General features: G+C 42.2%; 1 protein-coding gene across 1 annotated transcript in view; it reads left to right on the top strand.

Annotated features, from left to right (window-relative positions):
- Window positions 1-4,599: 4,599 nt before the first annotated feature.
- Window positions 4,600-27,569, top strand: part of LOC116764264 (abnormal spindle-like microcephaly-associated protein homolog) — a 67,834-nt gene continuing 44,864 nt past the window's right edge. The window contains exons 1-5 of the mRNA XM_032652705.1: window positions 4,600-5,089; window positions 15,698-15,841; window positions 15,996-17,490; window positions 26,287-26,391; window positions 26,794-26,940. Coding sequence (XP_032508596.1) covers window positions 4,805-5,089; window positions 15,698-15,841; window positions 15,996-17,490; window positions 26,287-26,391; window positions 26,794-26,940 — 2,176 coding nt within the window. The 5' untranslated portion in view covers window positions 4,600-4,804. The remainder of the gene's footprint in view (window positions 5,090-15,697; window positions 15,842-15,995; window positions 17,491-26,286; window positions 26,392-26,793; window positions 26,941-27,569) is intronic.

Below are 27,569 nucleotides of genomic sequence, written 5' to 3'. Positions count from 1 at the left end.
AAGGCACGAGCTGAGTGACAGGACACACCCGACCTGGCCAGCTGTCATCTGCATCTGGCACCATAACTGAGCCTCCACAGTCAGCTGGTAGAAGACTAGTGAATTCCAAGCCTTCCCACTGGAGGCGGTGTTGTGTGGGACACCTAATTCTCTATTGCTGTGTAACACATTAGACCAAATGTAGTGGCTTGAAACAACAGACATTATCTCACAGGTCCTGTGGGTCAGGAATCGACTGTCTGAGCTAGGTGGCTCTGGCTCAGGGCCAGAGGTTGAAGTCAAACTTCATGGGAGCTGCAGTCTCTAGAGGCCATCCTGGAGCAGGCTTCACCTCCAAGCCCACTTCTGGCCATAGTTCCTCCCAACACAGCCTCTCTCTACAGGGCTGCCTGGTGATAGATACACAGCTGGCTGCCCCCAGCTGAAAAAATGAAAGAGAACACAGGCAGGATTTAAGTTGCAGTCTTTTATAACCTAATCTAGGAAGTGATAGCACATCACATCTGCCACTGTGAGCCCCTAAGTCCACAGCACTCAAGGGATACAAATTAAGATTCCCCTCTTGAAGGGAGAAGTGACCAAAAATTTTTAGACACACTTTGAAAACCTCCACAGATTCATTGGTTCTAAAGAAAGCATTCTGTACGTCTGTGCATGGATAGTGGGGGCAGGTACAGCAATCTATGCTCAGAAAATGCATCTACTCCAGAGAGGAAAATACCACCTCTTCTGTGGTAAAAAGGGTTTAATGTAACCGACATGCCACAGGTAACTGGTTGGTCCCTGGGCAGTGGAGTCACACTGGGGGTTCTGCTTGGCCTCTGTTCACAGGTCAGGCTCTCAGCGGTGGCACATCCAATCAGCCTTGGAAAGAGGGAGACCGTTTAAGCTCTTTCATAGCCCCCATATCTGCGGCCATGGCCAGTGTATACATGGGTTCACCAAGGAACAATGGGGTCTCTGAGGAAAGAGGTTCTGACACCTAAGCAGGACAGGTTGTCTTGTTTACCTGATTTTTGAGCTCTTCCTTTACCTTGGATATTCTCCGATGGCATTTACTAGGGACACAAATTTCTTAACTTCCTGTCCCTATTTTTCTTTTAAATTAATTAATTTATTTTTGGCTGCATTGGGTCTTTGTTGTGGTGCGCGGGCTCCTTACTGCGGTGGCTTCTCTTGTTGCGTAGCACGGGCTCTAGGCGTGCAGGCTTCAGTAGTTGTGGCACATGGGCTCAGTAGTTGTGGCTCACGGGCTCCAGAGCACAGGCTCAGCAGTTGTGGCGCACGGACTTAGTTGCTCCGCAGCATGTGGGATCTTCCCCGACTAGAGCTCAAACCCATGTCCCCTGCATTGGCAGGCGGATTCCTAACCATTGCGCCACCAGGGAAGTCGCCCTGTCCCTATCTTGAGATGTCCTTTTACAAACCTCTCCTCCCCCGACTTAACTTGTCACCAAGTTTTCATTTTGCTTTTTGCAAACCCTTGACCCGCTGCCCAACCTGTTGACTGTGCCCTTGAGTCAGCAGAGAGCAGAGACGTGTCTTCTCCCCTTTGAAGTGGACTAGATGTACCATCCAAAATTCTGCTCCCTGAGTGTTCTCATCTACCCTGAGGGGAGGCTATAGCGCAGCTCTGCTCACATCTGGCCTACCATACATATCCGTCCATAAACCAGGCTTTGTCTTCCTTTATGAAATGGTCAAGGAGATCCCCGATTTCCCCGAGGTACAGACTGAGAGAGACAGCGTAGGAGGAGGAGACATAACAGGACCCGTGTCGTCTGTGCAGCTTGTGAACTTGGGGCCTGCTCAGCCCTGGGCTGGTGTTCACCACTTTGACTTGATAATGGAATGTTGCTTGTCACATCCAGTTGTTTGGTTCCTTGGATTAGATCCCAGGTCAGCAAACTTCTTTGTAAAGGGCCAGATACTAAGTAGTACAGGCTTTGCAGGCAATATGATTTCTCCTGGAACTATTCGACTCCACCTTTGTAGTGTGAAAGCGTCCGTAGATAACATGTAAAGGAATGGGTGTCTCTGTGTTCCAGTAAAGCTTCAGCGGGGTAAGTCTCAGACCCTCCCAACTCCTGACAGCTGTTTCTTGCTCATCAGATTTAATTAGCAAATGTCATCAATATAACGGACCGGTGGAGCGGCTGCCCCTGCTGGTGAGGGAGGTTTGTGGGAATAGGGAGAATTACAAGCTCTCAGCCTTTAAAATTTTGCCCAAATACCATACTCCTTCCCAGGGTCCTCCTCCCTCCCCTTAGCTAGGAGGGCTGGTAGGGTCGAGCATTTCATCAGTGCTGCCACATTTACCAGCAGCCTCGGGATTAGTCCTTGGCCATGTGTTCCCTGAGACCACAGGAAGTGAGGGGCTTCTTCAGGCCTTCCGTCCACACATTCTTGTTCTCAAGATATGTTCTTAGCGGTACCCTTGGATGTTCACAGAGTTTCATTTTCTTTCTCCCTATGTATGCTCTCCAGGGTGGTCAGGTGAAACCAGGTGACACTCTAAGCTTTATAATCATTTATAAAGTGTTGGCATAGCCACTGTGTGCCCCGGCCACCTGATGTTTGAATAAATTGCCCTTCGTATGCACTTCGTCTCATGCTGCCGCCACAGGTAGATGATTTGAGGACTCAGGATGCTGCCACATCCCGTGGATTATCATGGTGTTTCTCGCTAGCAGGAGTTTATCCCTGTGCTCCTCAGATAGGAGCAACTCAATTCAGAATTCGATCTTAAGAGGCAATTTCCTAAGGCCACTATTGCATCAGCCAGGGACACTAAGGAAATAGTTGGCCCTCTCCAATTTAGTGGAATTCAAGGAAGTTTAATAAAGGGACCATTTGCAAAGATGTGACAGGGATGCAGGGAAACAAGCAATAGTGCCATATCCTGGGACTAGTAACACCATGGTATCCCCACACCCAGATCCCCGGAGACCCATGAGGAGAGGGCACCTCTCCAGCTACTTGTGACTTTAATGTTGAGATGGAGCCAGCCCAAGGGGGGCGGGAGTGCGGGAAGTACCCTTACCTCCCTTTTTGAGTAAAACAGAAGCTACAGAGTAAAAAACCTGTGGATGTAGCAAATACAGAACACAGGCCAGCATCCCACAGCAAAGAGCAGGCTGGAAAAGGGTGCAGGGTGGAAGTGGAGGGCAAATAAAAAATAATCCATACACTTCATTCTGGATTTTCTAAAATTGTGCGTCAACAGCTTTGCTTTATGAAGAGAAGCTGTGAGGGGAGAGCATAGATAAACAAGATGTGTTACTATCATGTTAAAAAGGGTTGAAACAAACATTTCAGTGACTTAAGCTTAAGGGCTTATATGTGTAATGTTAATTTGAGTATGAAATAATAAATATAAATATTTATTTATAAATATAATATATATTGTATATTATAAAAATATAATTATAAATTTATAAATATAAATTAATTAATATAAATTAAGTGTATATGAAGGTTATTGTCGTTCACATTAACATTTTGCTAAAAAGTTATGGAGTAGTGGTCTCATTGTGCATCAATCCTAAATTAGGATTTTAAGAAATCTCCATGAACACTTTTGATTCAGTATCGTTAAAATAACCGGGTTCAACATCAGGTCAAAATGGGTGTCAGTGAATATAATTTCAGATCCCACCTTCCTCATTTTGGTTTTCCACCCAGGGAGATTTCTTTTGATATATTTCATGCACGCGTACACACATCTACAATTTATTTTTTAAAGTCTCCTCCTGATATATTTTGTGCACGCGTACACACATTCACACGTTATTTTTTAAAGTCTCCTCCTGTCTTTAGAGGCAGTAGGTGCAGGGGTGAGAGCAAGACCAGCCGAGCTGCCTGTGGCCGTCTCCTGGATTTGCCACTTCCTGGCTGGCTGGACGCCGGCCTCGCTCATCTGTGAAGCACAAATCATGGCACCTCCCTCACAGGGTTGAAGTGAAGGTTGAGATAAATATGTGCAGGGCTTAAAACAATGCCTGGCAAAGAGTAACATGTAAGCGATAACCATTATTATCAGATGTCTACAATTAAAATGAAAACCGAGAAGTTATTTGTCAAGGGCAATGCCAGTCAAGACCATCGCTTATGAATTTCTGGGAATCTCAGGTTTTGTTTGTTTACCTAGTTTTGCTCCCAGTATCACTGAGCCCCTGCTGGGGTCAGGCACTGACATCAGCACGTTCACACTAACTATACATTTAATTTTCCTCATTTTCTCCCATTTGGGCCCAGGAAGCCTCTGCGGGGAGCTCATGGTTGTGACCCTGGGCGGGTATACTGGGGGAGGGAAATGACTGTCCCAGCAAGGCAATGACTGCTGCATTTACGGTGGAAGTGCTGTGACTCTCTTTCTTTCAAGCAGCCTGTTCACAAAACCGAAAGGCGAATTCCGAGTCTGAGTCCCGGGCCTCAGGGGCCACCGAGACCTCGAAGCCACTGTCGCCTCCGCGCGCAGAGCCAGGCGCCGCGGTCAACACGTTTAAATAAGGCGCCCTCTTCTCATTGGCCGGGACTGCTGCCCGATGATTGGCCTCGCGGGGAGGTGGGCGGGTCCGGGCGCCCCTATTGGTGGCGGCGGGAAGTTTAAACAGAGCAAACAACCTGCGCTGTTTGCTCCTGTTTCCAGTTTGCGAGTCTGTGTGTCCGGCTTATTTACCGGGTCCCGGCGATCGCACGAGAAAGGGGGCGAATTCGCTCCAATTCCCCCAGCTTCCCGAGAGGACACGGTGGGCGTTCCTGCACGGCGGCTCGGAGCAGCCCGTTGGGCCCAGAGGCCGCCATGGCGACTAGGCGTCGGGGGCGCGACCGCTGGGAGCGGAGCCCCCCGGAACCGAGGCCGCGGGGCTCCCGGGCCGAGGAGGAGGCGGCCTCCCCGCCGGTCCTGTCCCTCAGCCACTTCTGCAGGTCGCCCTTCCTCTGCTTCGGGGACGTGCGCCTGGGAGCCTCGCGGACGCTGCCCCTGGCCCTGGACAACCCCAACGAGGAGACGACCGCCGTGAGGCTGTCCCGTGGCCCGGCCGCCGAGTGCGGCTTCACCGTCTGGCCGAGCGCCTTCGTGCTGCAGGTAGGAGGGGAGTGGGCCCTCCGCGGGAGGGGCCTCGGAACGAGCAGCAGCGGACCTGAGGCCTGGAGATAAAGCCAGGTCCTTCCCTCTAACGCTGGGTGAGCCGTGGTCCCCGGGGCAGAGGAGCCTGGTCAGCGGGGACTCTGGCGGTGACATCGCGTCCACGCGCCTGCGCGGAGCATCCTTAGAAGCCCTTTCCTAGCTTTCTGTTAGAGAAGCGTTTTTCATAGACTTCAGGCCTCGAGAAGACTTGCGGTTCTAGAGTAATGGATGGCACTTTTAAAATCAATATTCTTATCTTTCATCTGTCTCTCTATCCATCCATCTGTCTGTATTTAAAACTGCCAGGAGTACTTTGGTTAGAGCAGGGTTTTTTAATTGCTTTCCATCAGTCATCTTAAATATCCACTTCAGTTTCCATAGGGAAACTGATTCCACAGGGTCAGGGTAACTACTATTCCGGTGAGCTTTGTTTTGGCCAAACGTCTATAGCAACAACACCAAAAACACTTCCTCAGCGTTGTTTTCAACCAGTATGAACACCTTATTATTTTAATCTTATTTTTGTTTGTTTGCTGTAGTGTAGTTTTAACGGTGATTCGAATTTAATTTTATGACTGTTGTTTCAAGAACTTTGTGGGTAGCTTTTCTTCATTGCATTGGCCAGAGTAATGCTCCCATTCCTGTCACCAAAATCTAGAGAATTTACTTTCTTATTTTGATTTCTGTGGTCTTTCCATTGATTAGAATTTCTAAAAGGGTGAAAAGAAAACAAAAATTAGCTGAGGGAGTCTCACTCCTTATGTAAATAACTGCTTCCTAAGGCAGTGAGAAGAGGCTTTAATCTGAGGTCTGTTGACTTGTGCTAAGCAGTGGTTCAGCTACACTTAAGAACCTGCCCCTTCTCTCTAGTTTATAAATGTTTGCTTTTCTTTTCGTGAAAAGATATATACATTTTTCTATCTACATAATGCTTCTACTTGTTCTTTTTTGTTTTGTGGAACTAAAGTTTTGGGGGTTTGTTTTTTTAGAATTATACTTTTTATACTGTAAAAGTTAACTGTTCTTATATTTTAAACCATCTGTTTTATGATGTTTTATGGTTTCTGCTTTAAAACAAAACTTGTCTTTTATTAGCTGTTGATTTCCCTCAGCTTCAGGTCTGAGTGTGCTGATTCCACTTAACCCACCAAGCCACTAAGATAATACATACAAACATAATGTTCACCATTTACAAATTCTTTTAAACTCTGTTGCCTTATTTAATCCTTACATCAAACTCATGGAGTCCTTATCCACATTTGTAGATAAGGCAACACTGTCAAAGGGTTTGTGTCCAATGGATCAGGGTAGGCAGCTCAGTTCGCTCTTCTGAGTCTTCTGTGTCTATTTTCTTATCCATTGGTTGGAAGTAATGCCAACTGCAGCTGTGCATGGTGCTCAAATGAGAGAAAGCTTCAAGCAAAAGTCTGGACTCTGTGTCCTGAATAAATGTTCTCTTCCTGATTTTTAATGAGGAAATATGCTCAGAGGGTGGAAATATTTATGCATGGTTTTATTCATAGCAATTGACAGAGCTGGGATTCCCATCCAGGTCTTATAATTTTAAATCCCATGCGCTGTCCCTTATATTGATTTATAGACGTGAGACATGGTTCCTCCCTAAAGACATATGTTAGGAGTTTGAGGGGAAAATTCTAAGAACAAGAAGAAGCTACATCAAACAGCTATCAAGGAGGTTGGGATGTTTTGAGGAGACCGGTGGTTCTCACATTTAAGAATGCATCAGGGCTTCCCTGGTGGCGCAGTGGTTGGGAGTCCGCCTGCCGATGCAGGGGACACGGGTTCGTGCCCCGGTCTGGGAGGATCCCGCATGCCGCGGAGCGGCTGGGCCCGTGAGCCATGGCCGCTGAGCCTGCGCGTCCGGAGCCTGTCCTCCGCAACGGGAGAGGCCACAACAGTGAGAGGCCCGCGTAACGCATAAAAAAAAAAAAAAAAAAAAAAAAAAAAGAATGCATCAGAATCACCTGGAGGGCTGGTTAAAATACTTTTGGGTCCCCACCTTCAGAGTTTCTGATTCCATATGTGTAGAATAGGACTAGAACTTGCATTTCTAAGAAGTTCCCAGGTGATGCCTCTGCTACTGGTCCAGGGACCACATTTTGAAAAGCACTGTAGTAGAAAATAAATATTAGAACATCCCTTAACTAAAACACACCGCACACCTTCAGTGAATTAGCATGTCACGGTATGACTAAGCAGTATTTCTCTGAGATGCCTCAACCACTTGCATCAGATTTGTCTGGATTGCTTGTTAAATGAGGGAGATTTGTACTCACCACTCCACACTTACTAATGTGAATTTCTGGGGGTAAATACAGAAAACTCGATGTACGCAGATGGCATCTCAAGAACCACTAGGTAAAGTGTTATACTTGCCAAATAGTGACAGAAATTCACAATTAGTATAAAAATAGGTCTACAGTACAATGTATCTAGGCCTAATAAGGAGTGAGGACCAGAAGACTGTCATTTGGGATATTTTTGTAGAGCAGATTTACTGGGGCCAATCCAAGGAAAACTTTTTTAAATGATCTTTTGGGTTTCTTTTAATCTCCTAGTCATTCTTTTTAAAACTTCAATAATACTGGTGTGTTAGAATCTGCATAGGACTGCTGTAATGTAGGGGGTTTGTCATTTGGGTCTAGGTCTTCATAATGACATTCAGTTAAAATCACCAGCCATCCTATTGAATGGGATTAAGCTACGTGGTGTTTCCATCCTGACTGCACGTTACCTCAGTGGTGAGCTTTAAAAAAACCACCGGTACCAGGACCCCGCTACAGCATCACTCCTGGAGAGGACATAGAGGAGGGTCGGGGCGTTTTTACTTTTTACAAACCCCTCAAATGATCTCTGTATCCAGGGTTATGAACAACTCAACTGGATGGTTTAACAGACTCATTGGTGCCAGTTCTGGAAATAGGAGCTTTTGCTCTGCAAACGAGTAGAGGCCAACATGAGGCAGCTCGCACTTCTTCAAGAAAATAAGCCACCCGTCTATTGTGCAATGAGTTTGATGCTAATTTGATGTGACTGGGAGAGTTGGATGAACTGACTGGCAGGGCAGCCCCAAACCTGACTCTTCCCTCCTCCTTCACAGCCAGGCTTCTCAGACAGTTATGGTCATTGCACTTATGGCCACAAGGGGGCGGGCCAGATCCATTTAATAACAAGGCCGCTTCAGTTGTCACTGGCTGCAACTGCCATTTTCTGATTTGTCACTAATAAAAAGTTTGTAAACAAAGACCACAGAATCTTAGGACTAGATGGAATTATGAGAGATCATCTTGTTTATTGATAACATTTTTTTAATCTTCTCCCAAAGGAGGGAAATGCAGCCCACTTTTTTTATTGTAATTCTGACTTTCTGCTATCTTTCAGAATCTAGATAAAATAGTAAAATTCTTATCTCAGACACATGGCAATGCTTCTGTTCAAAAAATTAACAGTGATGCATATCCAAGAATGCCATTACTGAAGGTAATAGAGGCATATTTAAAAGAAAGTAGTATAACAGATCTGTTCCTTCATTTGTTTGAGTTACCGAAGAAATTTTTTTAAAGGGTGGAGTTGGGGGGTGGGGGAGACCAAATAAAGATCTACAAAAGGGAAAAAGTAAAATGCTTTATGTTTTATTTCTGTTTTTACACCTCTGAGGGTATATGTCTCCATAAAAGGTGAAGTTTTGTAGCTAGACTATCACTGCAGTCCAAAAAGCATGTATCAGTTATAAATCCCTTGACATATTTTTCAGAACTGAGTCGCTCTCACTGTCTCAGTCTATGGATTGTTACAGATTAACGAAGGGCTTCCTCATGGGAAGGTGGATGGATGAGGGGGCATGGAAAAGGAAAAGGGGATGAGCGCTCTGAGCATCTTCTTCCCAATGTGCTCTCCTCCTGAGTTAGCTGATTAACCTTTCAGTTAAGGATAAAAAGACTAGCACTTCATTTTGGTATGCCTTAAAGAAAATAGGCAAACAAACAAAACAAAACAAAGCCTCTGCAGCCACAAAATGTACACCTAAGTAATGCTGTTGATAATGTTCAAATCTGTTAAAGAGATTACATATATACCATAGTCCTCTGCTTCTCTCTCCAACCTCATGTATCGCAGGTCATTTGCCTTCCCGCTAACATGAAGCCACACTGGTCCTCTATTTGTTTCTAGGGATACACTAAGCAGTTTCTTGTTTCAGGGCTGTGTACATGCTGGCACGTTCTGCTGAATTGCTCCTCCCTTAGCTCTGTCTGTCCAGCTCATTCTTATACTTTGTCTTAGCTTAAAAATGAGTAGTATACTCTCTGATCACCCAGTTAGAGATTATAGGTCCCTTCACTCTGGCTCTCTCAAACCTTTTTTTTGTTTTATTGATAACAGTATTGGGGACTTGTATTTTTGTATTTATCTTTTCACTTAGATTTTGTAATTTCTTTTATTGAGAAGAATATAGTGTCCATGAGGCCAGAGACCATGTCTCCTTTTCATTCATTCAATAATTTTGTCACTTAAATATTTAAGGTATGCCTGTCCTGTGTCAGGCACTATGTATGCCATTAGGCACTCAATAACTATTTGTTAAATAACAGTAACTCTTTAGAAGGGACACCCCCTTTTAAAATTTTCTATATATAAATTGAGAAGCAAGTAGTAAGAGTTCACACTCTTGAATTTATCCTAAACAGATAATTTCATTTGAATCTCAATAAGAACAAAATTTGATAGATATGCCCATTATGTCAGTTGTACAGGCAGACCTTGGAGATATTGTGGGTTCAGTTTCAGACCACTGCAATAGAGTGAAAATCACAGTAAAGCAAGTCACACGAATGTTTTGGTTTCCCAGTGCATATAAAAGTTATGTTTACACTATACTGTAATTATTAAGTGTACAATAGCATCATGTCTAAAAAGACAATATCTTAAGTTAAAAACACTACTACTAAAAGATGCTAACAATCTGAGCCTTCAGCAAACTGTAATCTTTTTGCTCATGGAGGGTTTGCCTCGATGTTGATGCTGCTGACTGATCAGGGTGGTGGCTGCTGAAGGGTGGGGTCGCCGTGGCAATTTCTTCAAACAAGATAACAGTGAAGTTTGCTGCATTGATTGACTCTTCCTTTCATGAACAATTTCTCTGTAGCCTGCGATGCTGTTTGATAACATTTTAACCACAGTAGAACGTCTTTCAAAATTAAAGTCAATCCTCTCAAACCCTGCCTTGTTTTATCAACTAAGTTTATGTAATATTCTAAATCCTTTGTTGTCATTTCAGTAATCTTCACAGCATCTTCACCAAGAGTAGATTCCATCTCAAGAAACCATTCTCTTTGTTCATCCATAAGAAGCAACTTCTCATCCATTCAAGTTTTATCATGAAATTGCAGCAATTCAGTCACATCTGCAAGCACCACTTTTAAATCTGTTGTCCGAGTCCAAGCTCGTATTACTCACCACACAATGGGACAATAAATCTAGAGACAAGTCGTTAGGGCAAGGAATAGTGACTTTATTTGGAAAGCCAGCTGACCAAGAAGATGGCGGACTAGTGTTCCAAAGAACCATCTTACCTGAGTTAGAATTCAGGCTTCTTTTATATTAAAAGGGGAGGGTCTGTTGTTAGTTGTTGCAAACTTCTTGGTGTCAGAATCCTTTGCTCTTGCAGCTGTCCCTGTAGGTCAGGTCATGATGTTCCTATAAACCTCCAACAAGACAAATGTTATTCTCTGTTCTGCGGCTTTTGAATCTCTATATGAATGGAAAAGTGTTATGCCTTTAAAGGTCAGAGCCTTGAGAATGGGCTATCCTGTATATTTCAGGCTATAGGCAACATTTTTAACTTGTAGCAAAAGCAACAGAGTACAAAGTTTAAAGTAAAAGAAACAGATCTAATATGGAATCAGATTTGTTCTTCCCTATTACAATTCTAGTTCTCTTGCTATTTCTACCATATCTTCAGTTACTTCCAGGAAGTAACTGAAACCCTCAAAGTCATTCATGAGGATTAGAATCAACTTCTTCCAGACTCCTGTTAATGTTGATATTTTGACGTCTTCCCATGAATCATGAATGTTCTTAATGGCATCCAGAATGCTGAATCCCTTTCAGAAAGTTTTCAATTTACTTTTCCCAGATCCATCTGAGGAATCACTATCTATGGCAACTATAGGCTTATGAAATGTATTTCTTAATAAGATTTGAAAGTTGAAATTACTCCTTGATCTATGGGCTGCAGAATAGATGTTGTGCTAGCAGGCATGAAAATAACATTAATCTCACTGCTACATCAGAGCTTTTGGGTGACCAGGTGCCTTGTCAGTGAGCAATAATATTTTGAAAGGAATTTAGTCTTTTTTTCTGAGCAGTATGTCTCAACAGTGGGCTTGAAATATTGGTAAACCATGTTGTAAAGAGATGTGCCATCATCCAGATTTAGTTGTTCCATTTACAGAACACAGGCAGAGTAGATTCAGTGTAATTCTTAAGGGCCGTAGGACTTTCAGAATAGTAAGCAAGCATTAACTTCAACTTGAAGTCATCAGTTGCATTAGTCCCTAGAGAGAGAGTCAGCCTGTCGTTTGAAGCTTTGAAGCCAGGCATTGACTTTTCCTCTCCAGCTATGAAAGTCCTAGATTGCATCTTTATCCTGTAGAAGGCTGTTTCCTCTACACTGAAAACCTGTTGTTTAGTGCAATCACCTTCATTAATTATCTTAGGAGATCTCCTGGATAACTTGCTGCAGCTTCTAGATCAGCACTTCATGCTTCACCTTGCACTTTTAATGTTGTGAAGATGACTTCTTTCCTTAAACCTCATGAACCAAGCTCTGCCAGCCTCAAACTCTTCTACAGTTTCTTTAATTCTCTCAGCCTTCATAGAATTGCAGAGAGTTAGGATCTTAACTCTGGATGAGGCTTTGGCTTAAGGGAATGTTGTGGCTGGTTTGATCTTCTGTCCGGACCATTAATACTTTCTCCATGTCAGCAATAAGGCTGTTTTGCTTTCTTAACATTCTTGTGTTCACTGGAGTAGCACTTTTAATTTCCTTTGTTAACTAAGAATTCCAAGAACTGATTGAAATAAAGAGGTGTTTATTTGGGTTTGTTAGGACTCCAGCCCAGGAGACACAGATCCAAAAAGTACTTGAATTGTGTTCCATCAGACTACAAAATGAGGAAAGCTTATTAAGGCAAAAAACAGGAAGGTGACATAAGTTGTTCATCAAGCATTAGGATTGGAGCTGGCAAGAAGTAAGGGTGCTTGTTAAGCCAGGATTTGTTGGGGTCCAGAAGGGTTGCAGAGTTACAAGGGGAGGCCTTGAGACCATAATGTTGCAGCTGGCAGTTCTAGCAGATACTGTTTTGAGAACGGCTAGTAGTAGTGATTTCAGAGAGACAGAAGTGAGCTGTGGCTTGAAGTGAGATCTTAGTTCCCTGCCCAGGAATTGAACCTGGGTAACTTGGATGAAAACCAGGAATCCTAGCTGCCAGACCACCAGGGGCCAGAGGCTAGAAGCAAAGTGGCCCTGGCTCTTACCCCCATTTGAAAGCGAGAATGTTTCAAGGAGGCAAAAACTGTAAAAACAGGTACAAAGTTTATTATTAGAGACACAGAACAACAAGTGGGAGAGCACACCGAGAAGCGGTTTGTTTATTTAAGACTGAAGCAATACACACCTGGGGAGAAAGGGTGTGGTTGTCCTTCCTAACGAAGAGGAGTGCAGTGAAGAGGCGATTTAAACCCTTTATACAGGACAGTCCTTCCAGGTCTTTGTTCATCTTTGGCCAATTATCTCACTTCTTTTCCCACAAATGACCTGTTCTAGGACCCTCCCCAACATGTGTGTGCATCTTTTTTCCAAGATGGGTTCCATCACAGGGGCTGTGAGAGGCTTGGCATCACCTATTATGGGGTGGTGCCCCCTCCTTTTTGACTCCCAAGGAGTCAGGAGTGGTCATCTTATCTTGTTACTCCAGCAGAGCTCAGCTCCTGCCATTAACTTTGTCCTTGGAGTGTCCAGGGAGAACAGATTTTCCTCCGCTTGACAAACACCAGCTGTCCAGCCCAAGGGCCCGTCTATCTCCTACCTCAGTATCCTTGAGTCTGATACCGTTCAGAAAATTCAGGTTCTTACTGATGCAGGAATGTGTCTAAAACCACATCCACGATGGCCACCAGGTTCCATTTTGGATGCCTGAACAACAGTTGCTCCATTTTGAGTTTTAAATGATCTTAAATAGGTCATCACCTTTAAGAACGTTTCCTTTTCAATTCACAGCTGGACGCAGGAGGCCCAACTTTCCTCCTGTCAACGCTTCCGACGTGCCTTCCTCACTCAGCTTAATCATTTCTAGCTTTTGATTCAAAGTGAGAAACATGCGACTCTTTCTTTCACTTGAACACTTAGAGACCGTCGAAGGGTTGTTCACTGGCCTAATTTCAATGTTGTTGTGTCTCAGGGAACCAGGGAACAGGGAGGCCGAGGAAGAGGGAGAGACGCGGGGGAACAGCTGGTCAGTGGAGCAGTCAGAACACACACAGCATTTCTCAGTGAAGGCTGCTGTCTTCTATGGGCTCAGTTCCTGGACCCCAAACGATTACAATACTAACATCAAGGATCACAGAGCACCAGAACAAATATTATAATGAAAAAGTTTGAAATATTGCAAGAATTACCAAAATGTGACACAGAGATACAAAGTGAGCAAATGCTGTGGGAAAAATGGCACCAACAGACTTGCTCGATGAAGGGTTGCCACAAACCTTCAATTTGTTTAAAAAAAAAATGCAGTATCTGTGAAGCAAAATAAAGAAAAATAAAAAAAGGTATGTCTGTATATGACAAAAAAAGAAAGAACATTCACTGACCTAATGATTTCTATATGGGGAGCACACATCACAGAACCAGAAACATCCTAGCCTGGAACCAAAATAATCTAGCCTACCACAGATGTGCTGTTAAACATTAATTTAACAAAGTGATGACTTGAAATTTAGTGAAATGAGACAAAGCCCATTTAAGCTCTAAGTTTGGGGGATCTTCCAACCCTAACCTTTGCTTATAATCCCCCTTCCTTTTATTAGAGTTGTGTGAGTCTGATCTGACCTAGGATAACAACAGGTGGGTTGAAAATGGTGTGTGTGGTTTCTGGGACTGAGATTTTTCCAGTTTACCCATCTACTGAGGCCTTCAGAGCTCTGAAAGTGAGTCTCGGACACTCACCTAATTATGGATACTAAGTTGTTGAGAAGCTCAGGAATTCTGCAAGGCCAGACAAGGGGGAGGCTAGCCTTCACCAGAGTTTTTCTTATGATTTTATTCTTGTTGTTTTTGCTGTAGCTGGTCACTTAACTGAGTTAGCATAATTCAACAAGAAAGATCCAAAGATATTCATTCAGTATCACGAAACTGGAGTATGCTTCTACTGGGCCCATGGCCAAGCATAAGGAAGGGAATAAAAGACAGACATCAAAGTAAGGACTTTTATTATATGGCAGGCAAGCTTGGTACTAAAAGCAGGCACCTGTATAACTAAACTCTAGGAGTATGAGTTCTGAGAAGCCCAGGTACTGTGAAGAGGACAGGAGAATTGCTTTTTCTGTCCAGGGGAAAAGCTGTAAAGGTCTGACCTCCTCTGTGAGGCTGATACCAGTTCAGCTCTACCATTTCTTGTCTTTCGGGTTGTGTAATCGTGGGTCCTAATGTTGGTAGTTGGTCTACCATCTCTCCTCCCTTCTGGCATTACCGTAATACAACTTCTGCAGTAAAACTTCTATTTTAATTTGTCTAAATACATGCATACATACATACAAACAAACAAAACTTGTCTTTTTTTTCCCCTGAAAAACAACAAAGACAGAGTTTGTTTTGTCATGTGAGGGTTTTGCATTTTGCAAATTCCTGCCAGGCTGTAGGGTGTAGATGTTAAGGTTTAAACTCTGGACTCAGACTGCCTGGGTTCTAATTACTAGCGGTATGACTTTGGCAAAATACTTAAAGCATTCTGGACCTTGATTACTTCATCTGTAAAATGTGCATCATCACAGTATCTGCTTCCTAGGGATGTGAGGATTTGACTAGTTATATTAGGTACCTGAAACTATGCCTGGAACGAAGTAAGTATTTAACAAATATCGATAATGATAATATGGACTTTAGAGAAGTGGAGAGCAAGGAATTTAGCTGATCATCTTTACATTGCTTTTTGAAAAATTCTTTCTAATGTAAGGTCATTATATTTGAAATAGAGGTTCTGTACATATTCTAAAGAAGTGGAAATATGTGATTAAATTTTTAAAAACCACTGAGTGATTATTATAATTTTATTTTGTTGTGAAGCTTCTTATTGCTAGTAACTTTTTTCCTTATAATGAAATGAGATAGGGTAGGAAAATATATTTGATTTCTAAACGTTGTTAGGGTATAGAGTGTTGGTGAGTAACAATTATTAATCATCTACTGTATTCTAAGTTGCATATAATACATTTTGGTTATTATACATCACTACTGTTATAGTCATTTAAAATGTATTCTTTTGATTATAGCCTAAAGAAAAAATTGTTATTTCTATTACCTGGACACCGTTAAAAGGAGGCCGAGTAAGAGAGATCGTGACATTTCTTGTAAATGATGTTCTGAAACACCAAGCTATATTACTAGGAAATGCAGAAGAGCCGAAAAAGAAAAAGGTACTAAGTTTTCATCATTCTGTAATTTACTCTAGGAAAATAATAATACGTAAAAATTATTTTGTTAACAGTCTTGAGGTAGCATACATAATTTTGCTTAAAGGTACTATTCAATAGTTAGCAACTTAATCTGTATGTTTTCTTATTTTTGCAGAGGAGTCTTTGGGATACCATTAATAAAAAGAAAGTATCAGCCTCTTCAGGTCATAACCAGAAGATTTCAAATATTCAAAATGTAGATAAAACATTTAATGTTTCCTCAAAATTTGACAGAGTTAGGAGCCCACTACAAGCATGTGAGAATCTGGCTACGAACGAAAGCTGTTCCCCAACAGAAAACAATTCTTTAAACCTTGAAGAAAATAAAATACCCATATCACCTATCAGTCCCACTTTCCAAGAGTGCCATGGGGAGACCTGCTTGCCAGTTTCTGTCCATCAATCTACTACCTACACATCCCTTCCTGCATCTGAAAATGGGGAAGTATTAAAAGTAGAAGGTGCCAACATTGTAAACGATTTTCATTTTAATGAGACAGTCATAACTGAAACTTCCTTTGACTCCATAAATAATCTTAGTGACCAAATTGAAGAGAACAGTAAACTTACTCTTACCCCAAACTATTCTTCAACATTGAACATCACACAAAGCCAAGGAAATTTTCTAAGTCCGGATTCCTTTGTGAATAACAGCCGTGCAGCTAATAATGAACGAGAATTAGTGATGTGTCTTTCACCAGGTATGTGTGTGAAAGGTAATTCAAGGCCTGTGATTTTGGAGTCAAAAAGTGTATGTGAAATTTATCGGACAATTTTAAGTCCAGATTCTTTCATAAATGATAATTATGGACTAAATCAGGATCTAGGATCAGAGTCAATTAATCCAATTCTATCCCCAAATCAATTTTTAAAAGATAATATGGCATACATATGTGTATCTCAGCAAACATGTAAATTGTCACCATTATCAAATGTAAATTCTCAGGCCTCACAACCTTCTCAGGATGAGAGAAAAAATGAAGTTTTACCTTGTATTCCTGAATGTCAGTGTTCAAAATCTCCAAAAGCTACTTTTGAAGAATCCAAAGCTTTAGAAATGAAGTCAAATTGTTATACTTTTAAGAAACGGAACCAGCCTAAATTTTCTGCAGTTCAGGATATTTCTAGTCACAACCATGATAAACCTCTTAAGAGACGCCCAATACTTTCTGCCACTGTTACTAAAAGAAAGCCCACTTGTGCCAGAGAAAACCAAACGGAGGCTGATAAACCGAAGGCAAAAAGATGTCTCAGTGTTGTAGTGGGTGAGTGTGAAAAAGAAACAGATGATCACAAAGAGAAAGGTGATTTTCATTCTTTTCTTCCAGCTAGAGATTTAATACTGAGTAGACCTAAGAGTTGTAAAAATGTGATAACTCCTCCCTCAAAGGTAGCTTTAGTTGCTCGTAAAAGAAAGAGTGAGGGAAACACAGAAGATGCAAATTTGAAGGTTACAGTTACAGAATACACAGAAGTACAAGAAATCAAAAGGATCCATTATTCTCCTGTGGAGTCCAAAACATCAACTGTTAAAAACACAAAGAAAGTGATAACCTCCACCTCGAAATGTATTAGCAACAGAGAGAAATTAAAGCTGAAGAAGAAAACTGGTGAGTCTTGTTAATAAAATCTTTAATGAAAGTATAGCTATGCAGGGCATATTTTCTGTTTCTTTTGGTCTAGTAAATTGCTATCGATAAGCTTGAATTTACTTGTACTTTTCATTTACCAATTTGCTTAGTGGAAGATGGAGCAAACGTAGCGCAGGGCTGAACTCTGCAATCACTGTGATCTCGTTCTTTTTTAAACTTTTAACGTTTAACGTTTTGTTCATCGTAATTTTTCTGCATTAATTTTGATTTTTAAAAAATATTGCATTAAAATACTTGATGACTGAGTTTTTTGGCCCCCGCCTCTAGTGTTGTACTTTACGTGCCTCACCTTAGTCCAGGCCCTGATGGGAAGACCCAGTGAATGCCTGGCCACATCACACCACCTGGGGGGATGCAGAGAAGGCCTTTACACTCTCTGTGCTCCGGGGACATCATTCTGCTCAGCCTTTACTTGGCCGTTATTTAGGAATGAAGATGGGGCACCTGAGCTCCTCATTCCTTTGGGGAAAACTTCACCATTCCTTCCCTAGCGCTCACAGCCGTACTACCACTGTCTGCCTTGAAAACTTAGGGCCAATCCCATCATGACCTTTTAACCGCAGTTCCCTCAGACGCCAATCAAGGTCCCCACAGGAAAACAAACCACACAGGTTATTTAACAGGTAATTTAAAAGAGCTCTAGGACTCCTAGGAAATATCCCCCTCTCTATTTCATCTCATTTTTCTTTGCACACCGCCTAACTGGGACCATCTTCCACTCCTTCTCCGCAGCTCTTTACAGGGTCTGTGCCCTGTGGACTCACTGCCCTTCCTTAGCGCCTGTCTTCTGGATACTCCCTCCTGTTCCCACGCTGAGCCTGGCCCTCCCCCGAGAACACTGCTCTCATGCAACCCTCTCCAGCACTGGCTGTCTTCTCTCCCGCTCCTCTGGCCTTGAGTATCTCGGTGGGACAGTGGACTGCCCACTGTCTCATATCTGCTTCCAGACTATTGCTTCTCCTTTCTTCCTTAAAAACAAATGAAAAGAAAGCAAATAGCAACAAACAGCTTGAAGTTCGTTTTTCATACTATCCCACCCAGAGTTCTCCTCGTTACAGTGAGAGATAACTCAAGATTTTTACATTTGGCTCACGAGACCTTCTCCAAAACTACTACTTTACGATGATTCTTTATGATTTCAAGGTGCTTGTAGGAGAGCCTTCCAATATCCTGGCGTGTTAGTTCCAGCCTACTTGGGCCACACTGTCCTAAAGGCATCTCTCTTGCTATGATCTCAGCATTTTCTGTAGAACCCAACTAATCCAGCCCCATTTCCCCAGCCCTCACCTCATTATATCCTCACTTTCTTACTTATTCAGCTTGGATTCCACAGTTCCTCATAATCCCTTTGTTCACCTCTCTTATGTTCATTGTGCTTGTCTGGCAAATTCCAATCCCAGCCCAAGTCTGCCTGCTCTGTGCCTGGACCTTGCTGTTTGGTCTTCAAATTCCTGACCACTAACCGCAGTGAAGCCCGTAGCTCCTCTTGGCTCTATCCTCCTGGCTTATTGACTTTATCACTTTGCTGCAGCCTATCTCATCCCTCCCTTCTTCTCGAGCACCCCCTCCCTCCGCTCAGGATGGATAACAGCAGTGAACATTTACTGACTGCGTTCTCCGCGGCCCCGGTTGTAAGTGCTTTGCTATTACCTCCTCTCATACCTACCTACAGCGATCATACTGAGTAGATGTTGTCATGAATACATGTTGAAGTTGAGGGAATGTACACATCCAGACGCTGAGTAATTTGCCTAAGGTCACGGGTGGTAAGTGGTCGGGCTGGGGTACCACCTGGTCAGGAGGGCTCCAGAGCTGGCGCTCTGCTCCTTCCCCAACCTGCTTCCTGCCTCACTGAGAGAAACTTCCGCAGCATCCACCACCCCGCTGTGTTTTCATGCATGGCTCCCTTACCTCCTATTACAGCCTGAAAGGTCTGCATGCCCAGTGAGGCCGGGCTCTACCGGCACCAAAAGCCCGATGCCCTCTACACGGACGTTGCTTTAGCAGCTGCCTTCTCTCTTCCACATCTCCAGTGTTTTACTCCCTACTGGGTCATTTGTGATTGGCACACAAATGTGCCATTCTTACCTCCCGCTCCTAGAGAAACAAAGACTTTTTGCTGATACCAGTTACCTGTTCAGGCCCTGCTCCTTTCTTCTACTTTCTTTTAAGCAAAACTCTTTGAAAGAACCTAGGTATCCACTTTGTGATAGTTCACTGAGTTCTGTATACTTTTCCGGGTAAACGTCGTGCTTGAATTAAAAGGTGCTTTCTAGTGTAAAAAAAAATCACTTTGAAGGTTGCTTATGTTAGCTGTTTCCAATTCCTCTCCTATTGGCTGAAACCGCTTCAACCAGATTTTGACGGCTCTCCTAAAACTTTTCCTGTCAAGGTCATGAACACGTCCACACTTTGAGTCCGATGGTTATTTCTCAGTCTTCATCTTGAACTCTTAGGCAGACTGATGCTTTGAATCTCCTTCTCGAAATGCTTTATCCTGCCAGCCGCACTTCCTCCTGGTTCTTTTCCCACGGCACTGGCTGCTTCTCAGGTTTCTCTTTGGAGCACTGTGTCTCTCCAGCCTCCCAACCTTGGAGTACAGGAAGACTTAGTCACTGAACCTTGTTCATACTTTCACTCATTCCCTTAATGATCTCAGGCCAACTCACAGCTTTCAATACTATCTGTACATGGAGTCCTCACAATTTTATATCTTTGGGATGGACCGCTAATCTGTAGACTCATTTATCCAACATCTAATATTTCTACTTGACTGCCAAATGAGCATCTTTAACTTGTCCAAAACCAGCCCTTTGCTATCCCCACTCCTGTGACATGTGTACCTGGTGTATCGCTCCCGACACAGCACTTCTGTTATGACCTCCTCTCATTTCAGGCCCCAAACCTTGGGATTGTCCCTCAGTGTGTTTCTCTCCTACCCTTTCTCTATAAATGCACACAGTCTGCCTGATTCCAAATTCAGTCCATTGACAAATCCTATCTTCTGTTCCTTCCAAGTATCAATACATTCAGGATTGGATCACTTCTCACCATTTCTGATGGCACCATCTGAGCCTGTCTGTGACACTGCAAGCCCCCTAACAGATCCTGCTTTCACCCTTGCCTTCTCTGGAGTCTATTTTCCACTTAGCAACCAGGGCGATACTTTTCAAATATTTGTTAAGTGGATGCTAACATTGTCCGTTACTATGCCCCTGATGACCTTTCGTCTCACTGGAAGCCAAGTTCTTACAATGATGATGCACAAGGCCCTGTAAGGTCTGTGTTGCCCCAATCTCCTCCCAACCTCCGTCGTTCCTCTCTGTCCTTCTTGCTTCTGTCACCCTGGCTTCCTTGTTATCCTTGACCCTTCAACATTCTCTTCTCTCAGGGTATTTGCTGTTAATTGTCCCCTCTGTATAGAATTCTCTAAGTCCCCTATATCAGCCTCAAAAGGGCCAGTAACTTGCCCAAGGTCACAAAGTCTCCTAAAATAGAGCCACGGTTTAAACTCAGGTCTCCCTGTCTACAACGTACATGTTCTACCACATCTTTCTATCCTACTGTGATTTGAGAAAGAGAGAGAGCGGGTAGACATGAGGTTTTTATTTTGGGCACTGACCAAGGATGACAGTTTTGGAGATCCACCAACCTCAAACTTGTGATGTGCCAGTTAGCTCGAGGCACTTGGTGTCCAGGACGTGGCTTTACCTGCTTCCTGCCTCAGAACCTTCAGCGGCCCTCTGCTGTCACCAGATGATTTCCAAGCTCCTTATTCTGTCATTTAAGATTCTCTTCATGTGACCTCCCCTTATCCAGCCTGCTGTCTTATTATTCAACAACATTCTCGCCATGCTACTCTTGCCATTCCGTCCAGGTATCCTCTTTTGTTGTTGTTCTTAACATCTCTCAGCATACATAATTATAATTAAAAATTGTTTCTTATTATGTGGGAGCTTTTCAGATTTGCTCTCACGACAACTTTCAAATACACAGCGCAGTCTTGTCCAGCCGCCCCACTGGACATCACACCCCTAGGACTTACTTTATAACTGGAAGTTTGTAACTTTTGACCCCCTTACCCATTTCACCACCACCCCCAGCCCCATCTCTGGCAACCACCAATCTGTTCTCTGTATCTGTTTGTTTTTTTTAAAAAACAAGTTTATTTTCTTTTTTTTTTAATTTTACTTATTTATTTTTGGCCATGTTGGGTCTTCGTTTCTGTGCGAGGGCTTTCTCTAGTTGCGGTGAGCAGGGGCCACTCTTCCATCGCGGTGCGCGGGCCTCTCACTATCGCGGCCTCTCTTGTTGCGGAGCACAGGCTCCATACGTGCAGGCTCAGTAGTGTGGCTCACGGGCCTAGTTGCTCTGCGGCATGTGGGACCTTCCCAGACCAGGGCTCAAACCCGTGTCCCCTGCATTGGCAGGCAGATTCTCAACCACTGCGCCACCAGGGAAGCCCTGTGAGTTTGTTTTTTGTTTTTGTGTTTCCATCAGATGCCACATGTAAGTGAGATTATATGGTATTTGTCTTTCTCTGACTTATTTCAGTCAGCATAATGCCCTCAGGATCCATCCATGTTGTTGAAAATGGCAAGATCTCTTTCTTTCTTATGGCTAATTAATATTTCATGGCATATGTATACAACATCAATGACCACTTAGGTTGTTTTCACCTTGGCTGTTGTAAATGATGCTGCTGTGAACATGTGTCTTTCCAAGGTAGTGTTTTCATTTCTTCAGAAAGTACCCAGGAGTGGAAGTACTGGATCATTTGGTAGTTCTGTTTTAAATTTTTTGATAAATCTCCATAATGTTTTCCATAGTGGCTGCACCAACAAGGGTTCCCTTTTCTCCACACCCTTCCAAACTTGTTATTTGTTGTCTTTTTAATAACAGCCGTCTGACAGGTGTGAGGTGATTTGCTCAATGTGCTTTTGATTTGCCTTTCCCTGATGGTTAGTGATGTAAGCATGGTTTCATGTATCTGTTAGCCATCTGTATGTTTTCTTTGGAAAACTGTCTATTCAGCTCTTCTGTCCATTTTTTAATTAGATGGTTTGCTTTTTGCTATTGAATTGTATGGGTTCTTTATATATTTTGGATATTAACCCCTTATCAGATATATGATTTACAAATATTTTCTCCCATTCAGTAGGCTGCCATTTCATTTGGTTGATGATGTCCTTTGCTGTGCGGAAGCTTTTTATTTTGATGTAGTCCCACTTGTTTATTTTTACTGTTGTTGCCTTTGCTTTGGGTGTGGGATCAAAAAAATCATTGCCAAGACTGATGTCAAGGATCTTACCCCCTATGTTTTCTTCTAAGAGTTTTATGGCTTCAGGTCTTGCATTTAAGTCTTTAATCCATTTTGAGTTATTTTTTGTGTGTATGGTATAAGATAGTGGTCTAGTTTCATATTTTTGCATGTGGCTGTTCAATTTTCCCAACACCATTTATTGAAGAGACTCTTCTTTCCCCATTGTATATTCTTGGCTCCTTTGTCATTAATTAATTGGCTATATGTGCATGGGTTTTTTTCTAGGCTCTATGCTGTTCCACTGATCTATGTGTCTGTTTTTATGCCAGTGTCATACTGTTTTGATTACTGTAGCTTTTGAATCTAGTTTGAAATCAGGGAGCATGATGCCTCCAGCTTTGTTCTTTCTCAAGATTGCTCTGGCTATTTGAGGTCTTTCTTGATGGTTCCATACAAATTTTAGGATTGTTTGTTTTCATTCTGTGAAAAATGCCATTGGAATTTTGATAGGGATTGCATTGAATCTGTAGATTTCGGATAGTATAGTCATTTGAACAGTGTTAATTCTTCAAAACAATGAACATAGGAATATCTTTCCATTTATTTGTGTCTTCTTCAATTTCTTTCAACAATGTTTTATAGTTTTCAGTGTACAAGCCTGTCACCTCCTTGGTTAAATTTATTCCTAGGTATTTTAGTCTTTTTGATGTGGTAAGAATCTTTCCGATAGTTTGTTATTAGTGTACAGAAATGCAGCAGACTTTTGTACATTGATTTTATATCCTGCAACTTCATTGAATTTGTTTATTGTTCTAACAGTATTTTGGTGGTGTCTTTAGGGTTTTCTATATATATAGCATCATGTCATCTGCAAATAGTGACAGTTTTTACTTCTTACTTTCCAATTTAGATGGCTTTTCTTTCTTTTTCTTGCCTAATTGTTGTGGCTAAGATTTTCAAGATTATGTTGAATAAAAGTAATGAGAGTGGGCATCCTTATCTTGTTCCTGACCATGTATCTTCTTATTAACTTTCATATATGTTGTTTTCTCACTAACTCAAATCTTTCACTGATTTCTAGTACTTTATTCCCTGATGACTTTTTCCTCTATGTATATTCCCTTAGCAAATTTGAATGCAGCATACGAGACATCTCGTATCTACCTGTTAACTCCATTTCTTTGCTCCCATCATTTTATTTCCTATAGAAATATTCTGACCAGATAACAAATTCTTTGAATGTAAGGAACATATCTGTTTTGACCTCCTACAAGGTGTACACTAAATGATGAATGAATGACACAGTAAATGAATGAATGAGCAAATAAACCACTGATGTGTTGACACTTGAACCTGCAGTTTGTTTGGGGTGGCCGCCTAGCTGAGCTGAGCCTCTTTGCAAGGTTTAAAGAGAATTGCACACACTGGATATCTGATTTATGAGCATGGTAACTCACTAAGAGTGTCTGCCTTCTTTCTATTCTGACAAACCCAGGAGAGCAGAAAAAGAAGTCAGTTTTTCAAGATGCATTTATTCAACCTTGATAAGGTACCTACTATGTCCTATGCATTGTTCTAGGCTCTGTGGCTACAAGGAGAAAAGGTATCATTCCTGTCCTCAAGTTGTTCCCAGTCCTTTGAGTTATGCACAGGGAATCACGAAAGCACAGAAGTGGGGGCACTTTACTTGGCTTTACGTGACTGACAAGAAGCTGTGAGACCTGTCCAAAGAAGGTTCCCACAGAATAAAATGGTTCTAGGCGGAGGGGCCAGCTTTTGCAAGCCTTCAGAATGAGGAACTTATCCTCATATTTTTATTTTTAAATATGTTACAATGCAAAGACCCTTATAACCTAATAACTATTATGTAACAATTTGGTCATACTCCTTATTTTGACAGTTGGAGTAGATTTGCAACTCTTCTAAATCAAAGCTGAGCAAACTTTTCCTCTAAAGGTCCAGATAGTAAATATTTAGGTTTTGCAGGACATATGATCTCTGTTATAGCTGCTGAGCTCTGCCACTGTGGAAGGGAAAACAGCCATGGACAATGTGTAAATGAACAGGTGTGACTATTTCATATCATCTTCATGTGTCATGAAATATAATTGTTTGGAGGGTTTTTTTTTTTTTTCCAACTAGTATTTATAAATGTGAAAATTCTTCTTAGCTTGCAGACTGTACACAAACAGCCATGGGCTGGATTCTGCCCTGGCCCTTAGCTTTCCCTCCTCTGTCTTTATTGGCTTCTTGTTTGTATTGAGCAGCAGCGCGAGCTGGTGTGAAACCTGCTTTTGAGGGAGTGAACTGCGTTCTGACAGGTTACTTGTAGGGACCACCCACTGTCTCCCTCATCACCGGGGTGAGGCACGGGGACCCATCGGGGCTCTCATTCTCCATCACTTGCCTAGTCAGATGACATTAAGCCTTGTTAGTTCTGCTGTGAAAACAACCCTTCTCTAATCTGTCTCCACTGCTTCCGTGTTCCTTTAAGTTCTCATCATAGCTAACTTAGGCCCCTGGGATAGCTTCCTTTTGGCTTCCATCTCTACTTTTGACTCCTTTCAGTCCATTGTCCATTCTGTCTTCTGAAATATATATGATGGTGTTACTGCCTGGACTTTAATCCTTCACTGGCCCACCAGGTACTTCTAACTGAATAATAGTGCAGGCTCTGGAGCTATACTGTCCAGCTCTGCCACCTACTAGCATGCGTGACTTTGACCAAGTGGCTTAGTTGCTCTAAGCTCCAGTATCCTGATTCCATAAAATGTAGAGAATAAAAGGGCACTTCTCATAGGTTTCTGGTGATGACTGCATGAGGTAACCTAAATTACAAGACTCTGATAGTGCCTGGCACAAAGTATTCGACTATTAGCTGTCACTGTTATTTTTAATAGTATTGAATTCTTTTCTACCTCTTCCAACTTCTTTTTTGTCTTGTTTTTCTTATCTGTGTTCTTGGCTCCGGGCACTTTGCAGTTCAGTGGAAGGCCCCGTTCCTGGTGTGTCACATCCACTGCAGGGTCAGCTCAGGGTCACCCCTGCCAGGAGGCTGTCCTGCCGTTTAGGTGACTTAGATCTCCCTCCCCTTGTCCCATGACTCCTCATGAGTACTTCTCCTTATGTAGTGTATTGTGATTCTTTCTACACTTCTGTGCTAGACCGAGAACTTCCTGAGGGCCGGGACCACATCTTTCCATTCTGCGTTCTCAGCACCTAGCACAGAGTCTGCTGTATATACACACACAGTGAACTGGTTGAATCTGAACCCTAGCTTCTGTAGACACAAAATATATTGTAGCTTCTGGTCTGTAACTTCCAGACATAAGTTTTATTACCCGAGTTCATACCCTGGCACATAGTGTTTATTCAGCATTTTCTAAACGGATATGATTTTGGAGAGCCCAAATCTTAACTTGACAGCAGTTCATTCACAGAATTTATTTCATTTTTTTAATGCTATTATTCTCTTTTCTCATATATTTTAGAGTCTTTAGGACACAGAACTCCTAATTTAAAAAAAAACAAAAAGACAAAACCCATTGTTCCTGTGGCACAATCTAATTTGACCTTCATAAAACCACTAAAAACAGGCAAGTGTTTAATATCTTTAAAGTCTATGAAAAACTGACATGGAATGAAGCATTAATTGCATTTCAAATGGAAATGAATTGATACTTTTTTGTCAAATAAAGGCTTTGAAAAATTGTTAAAGTGTGTATTCAAATAACAGGATATTTTCTCAGAGTTCTATGAAATTGACCCACTTTACCTGGGATTTTTAAAAAACCAGGAGGTATGGCCATACTTTTTCTCTTTTACTTTGACTACATTTTATACCCAAAATGCTTTCAACTATTTCTAGGAAGTAGTGAAAAAGGAAACATTGTTCAGTGTTTTAAAGGTGGTTTTGCTGGTAAAAATGGTCTTTTGCTATAGATTGTATAATAATTTAAAGGAAAATTTCTTATGCCATAACCTAATTGTATTCTTAGGTATTCCTAGACACCCAATGCCGTTTGCTGCAAAAAACATGTTTTATGATGAACGCTGGAAGGAAAAGCAGGAGCAGGGCTTTACTTGGTGGCTAAATTTTATATTAACTCCTGATGACTTCACTGTAAAAACAAATATTTCTGAAGGTAAACATTTAGTTAATGTTTAAATTAAATAATACTTTTGTTTTAACAGGTAGTTTTAAAAAATATTTATTTTAATATATTTTTAAAATTTATTTATTTATTTTATATTTATTTTTGGCCGTGTTGGGTCTTTGTTGCTACATGTGGGCTTTCTCTAGTTGTGGTGAGCAGGGGCTACTCTTCGTTGCAGTGCGTGGGCTTCTCATTGTGGTGGCTTCTCTTGTTGCGGAGCACTGGCTCTAGGCACGCAGGCTTCAGTAGTTGCAGCACGTGGGCTCAGTAGTTGTGGCTTGCGGGCTTAGTTACTCTGCGGCATGTGGGATCTTCCCGGACCAGGGCTCGAACCCGTGTCCCCTGCATTGGCAGGCGGATTCTTAACCACCGTGCCACCAGGGAAGTCCCTTAACAGGTAGTTTTTTAACGTGATTTTTCATTCTTTCGTTATACATGTTTATTATATTGTAGTTAATGGCATGGCTCGGTAGATCATTAACACAAATGCTCAAGATTGTGCGGGAGAGAATTTTGTGCTGAAAGTTCCGAACTTTACTTTTTCTTTTTTCTTTATCTTCCTGCTCCTCAGCCAGTTCGATTTCTAGCCTTTGCAGTGAATGGCTTTTACTTTAGTA

Source organism: Phocoena sinus, chromosome 1 (genome assembly GCF_008692025.1).
Source record: "Phocoena sinus isolate mPhoSin1 chromosome 1, mPhoSin1.pri, whole genome shotgun sequence".
NCBI lineage: Eukaryota > Metazoa > Chordata > Mammalia > Artiodactyla > Phocoenidae > Phocoena > Phocoena sinus.
Note: the sequence above shows the minus strand (reverse complement) of the source record. Positions and strands in the feature narration are given on the sequence as shown.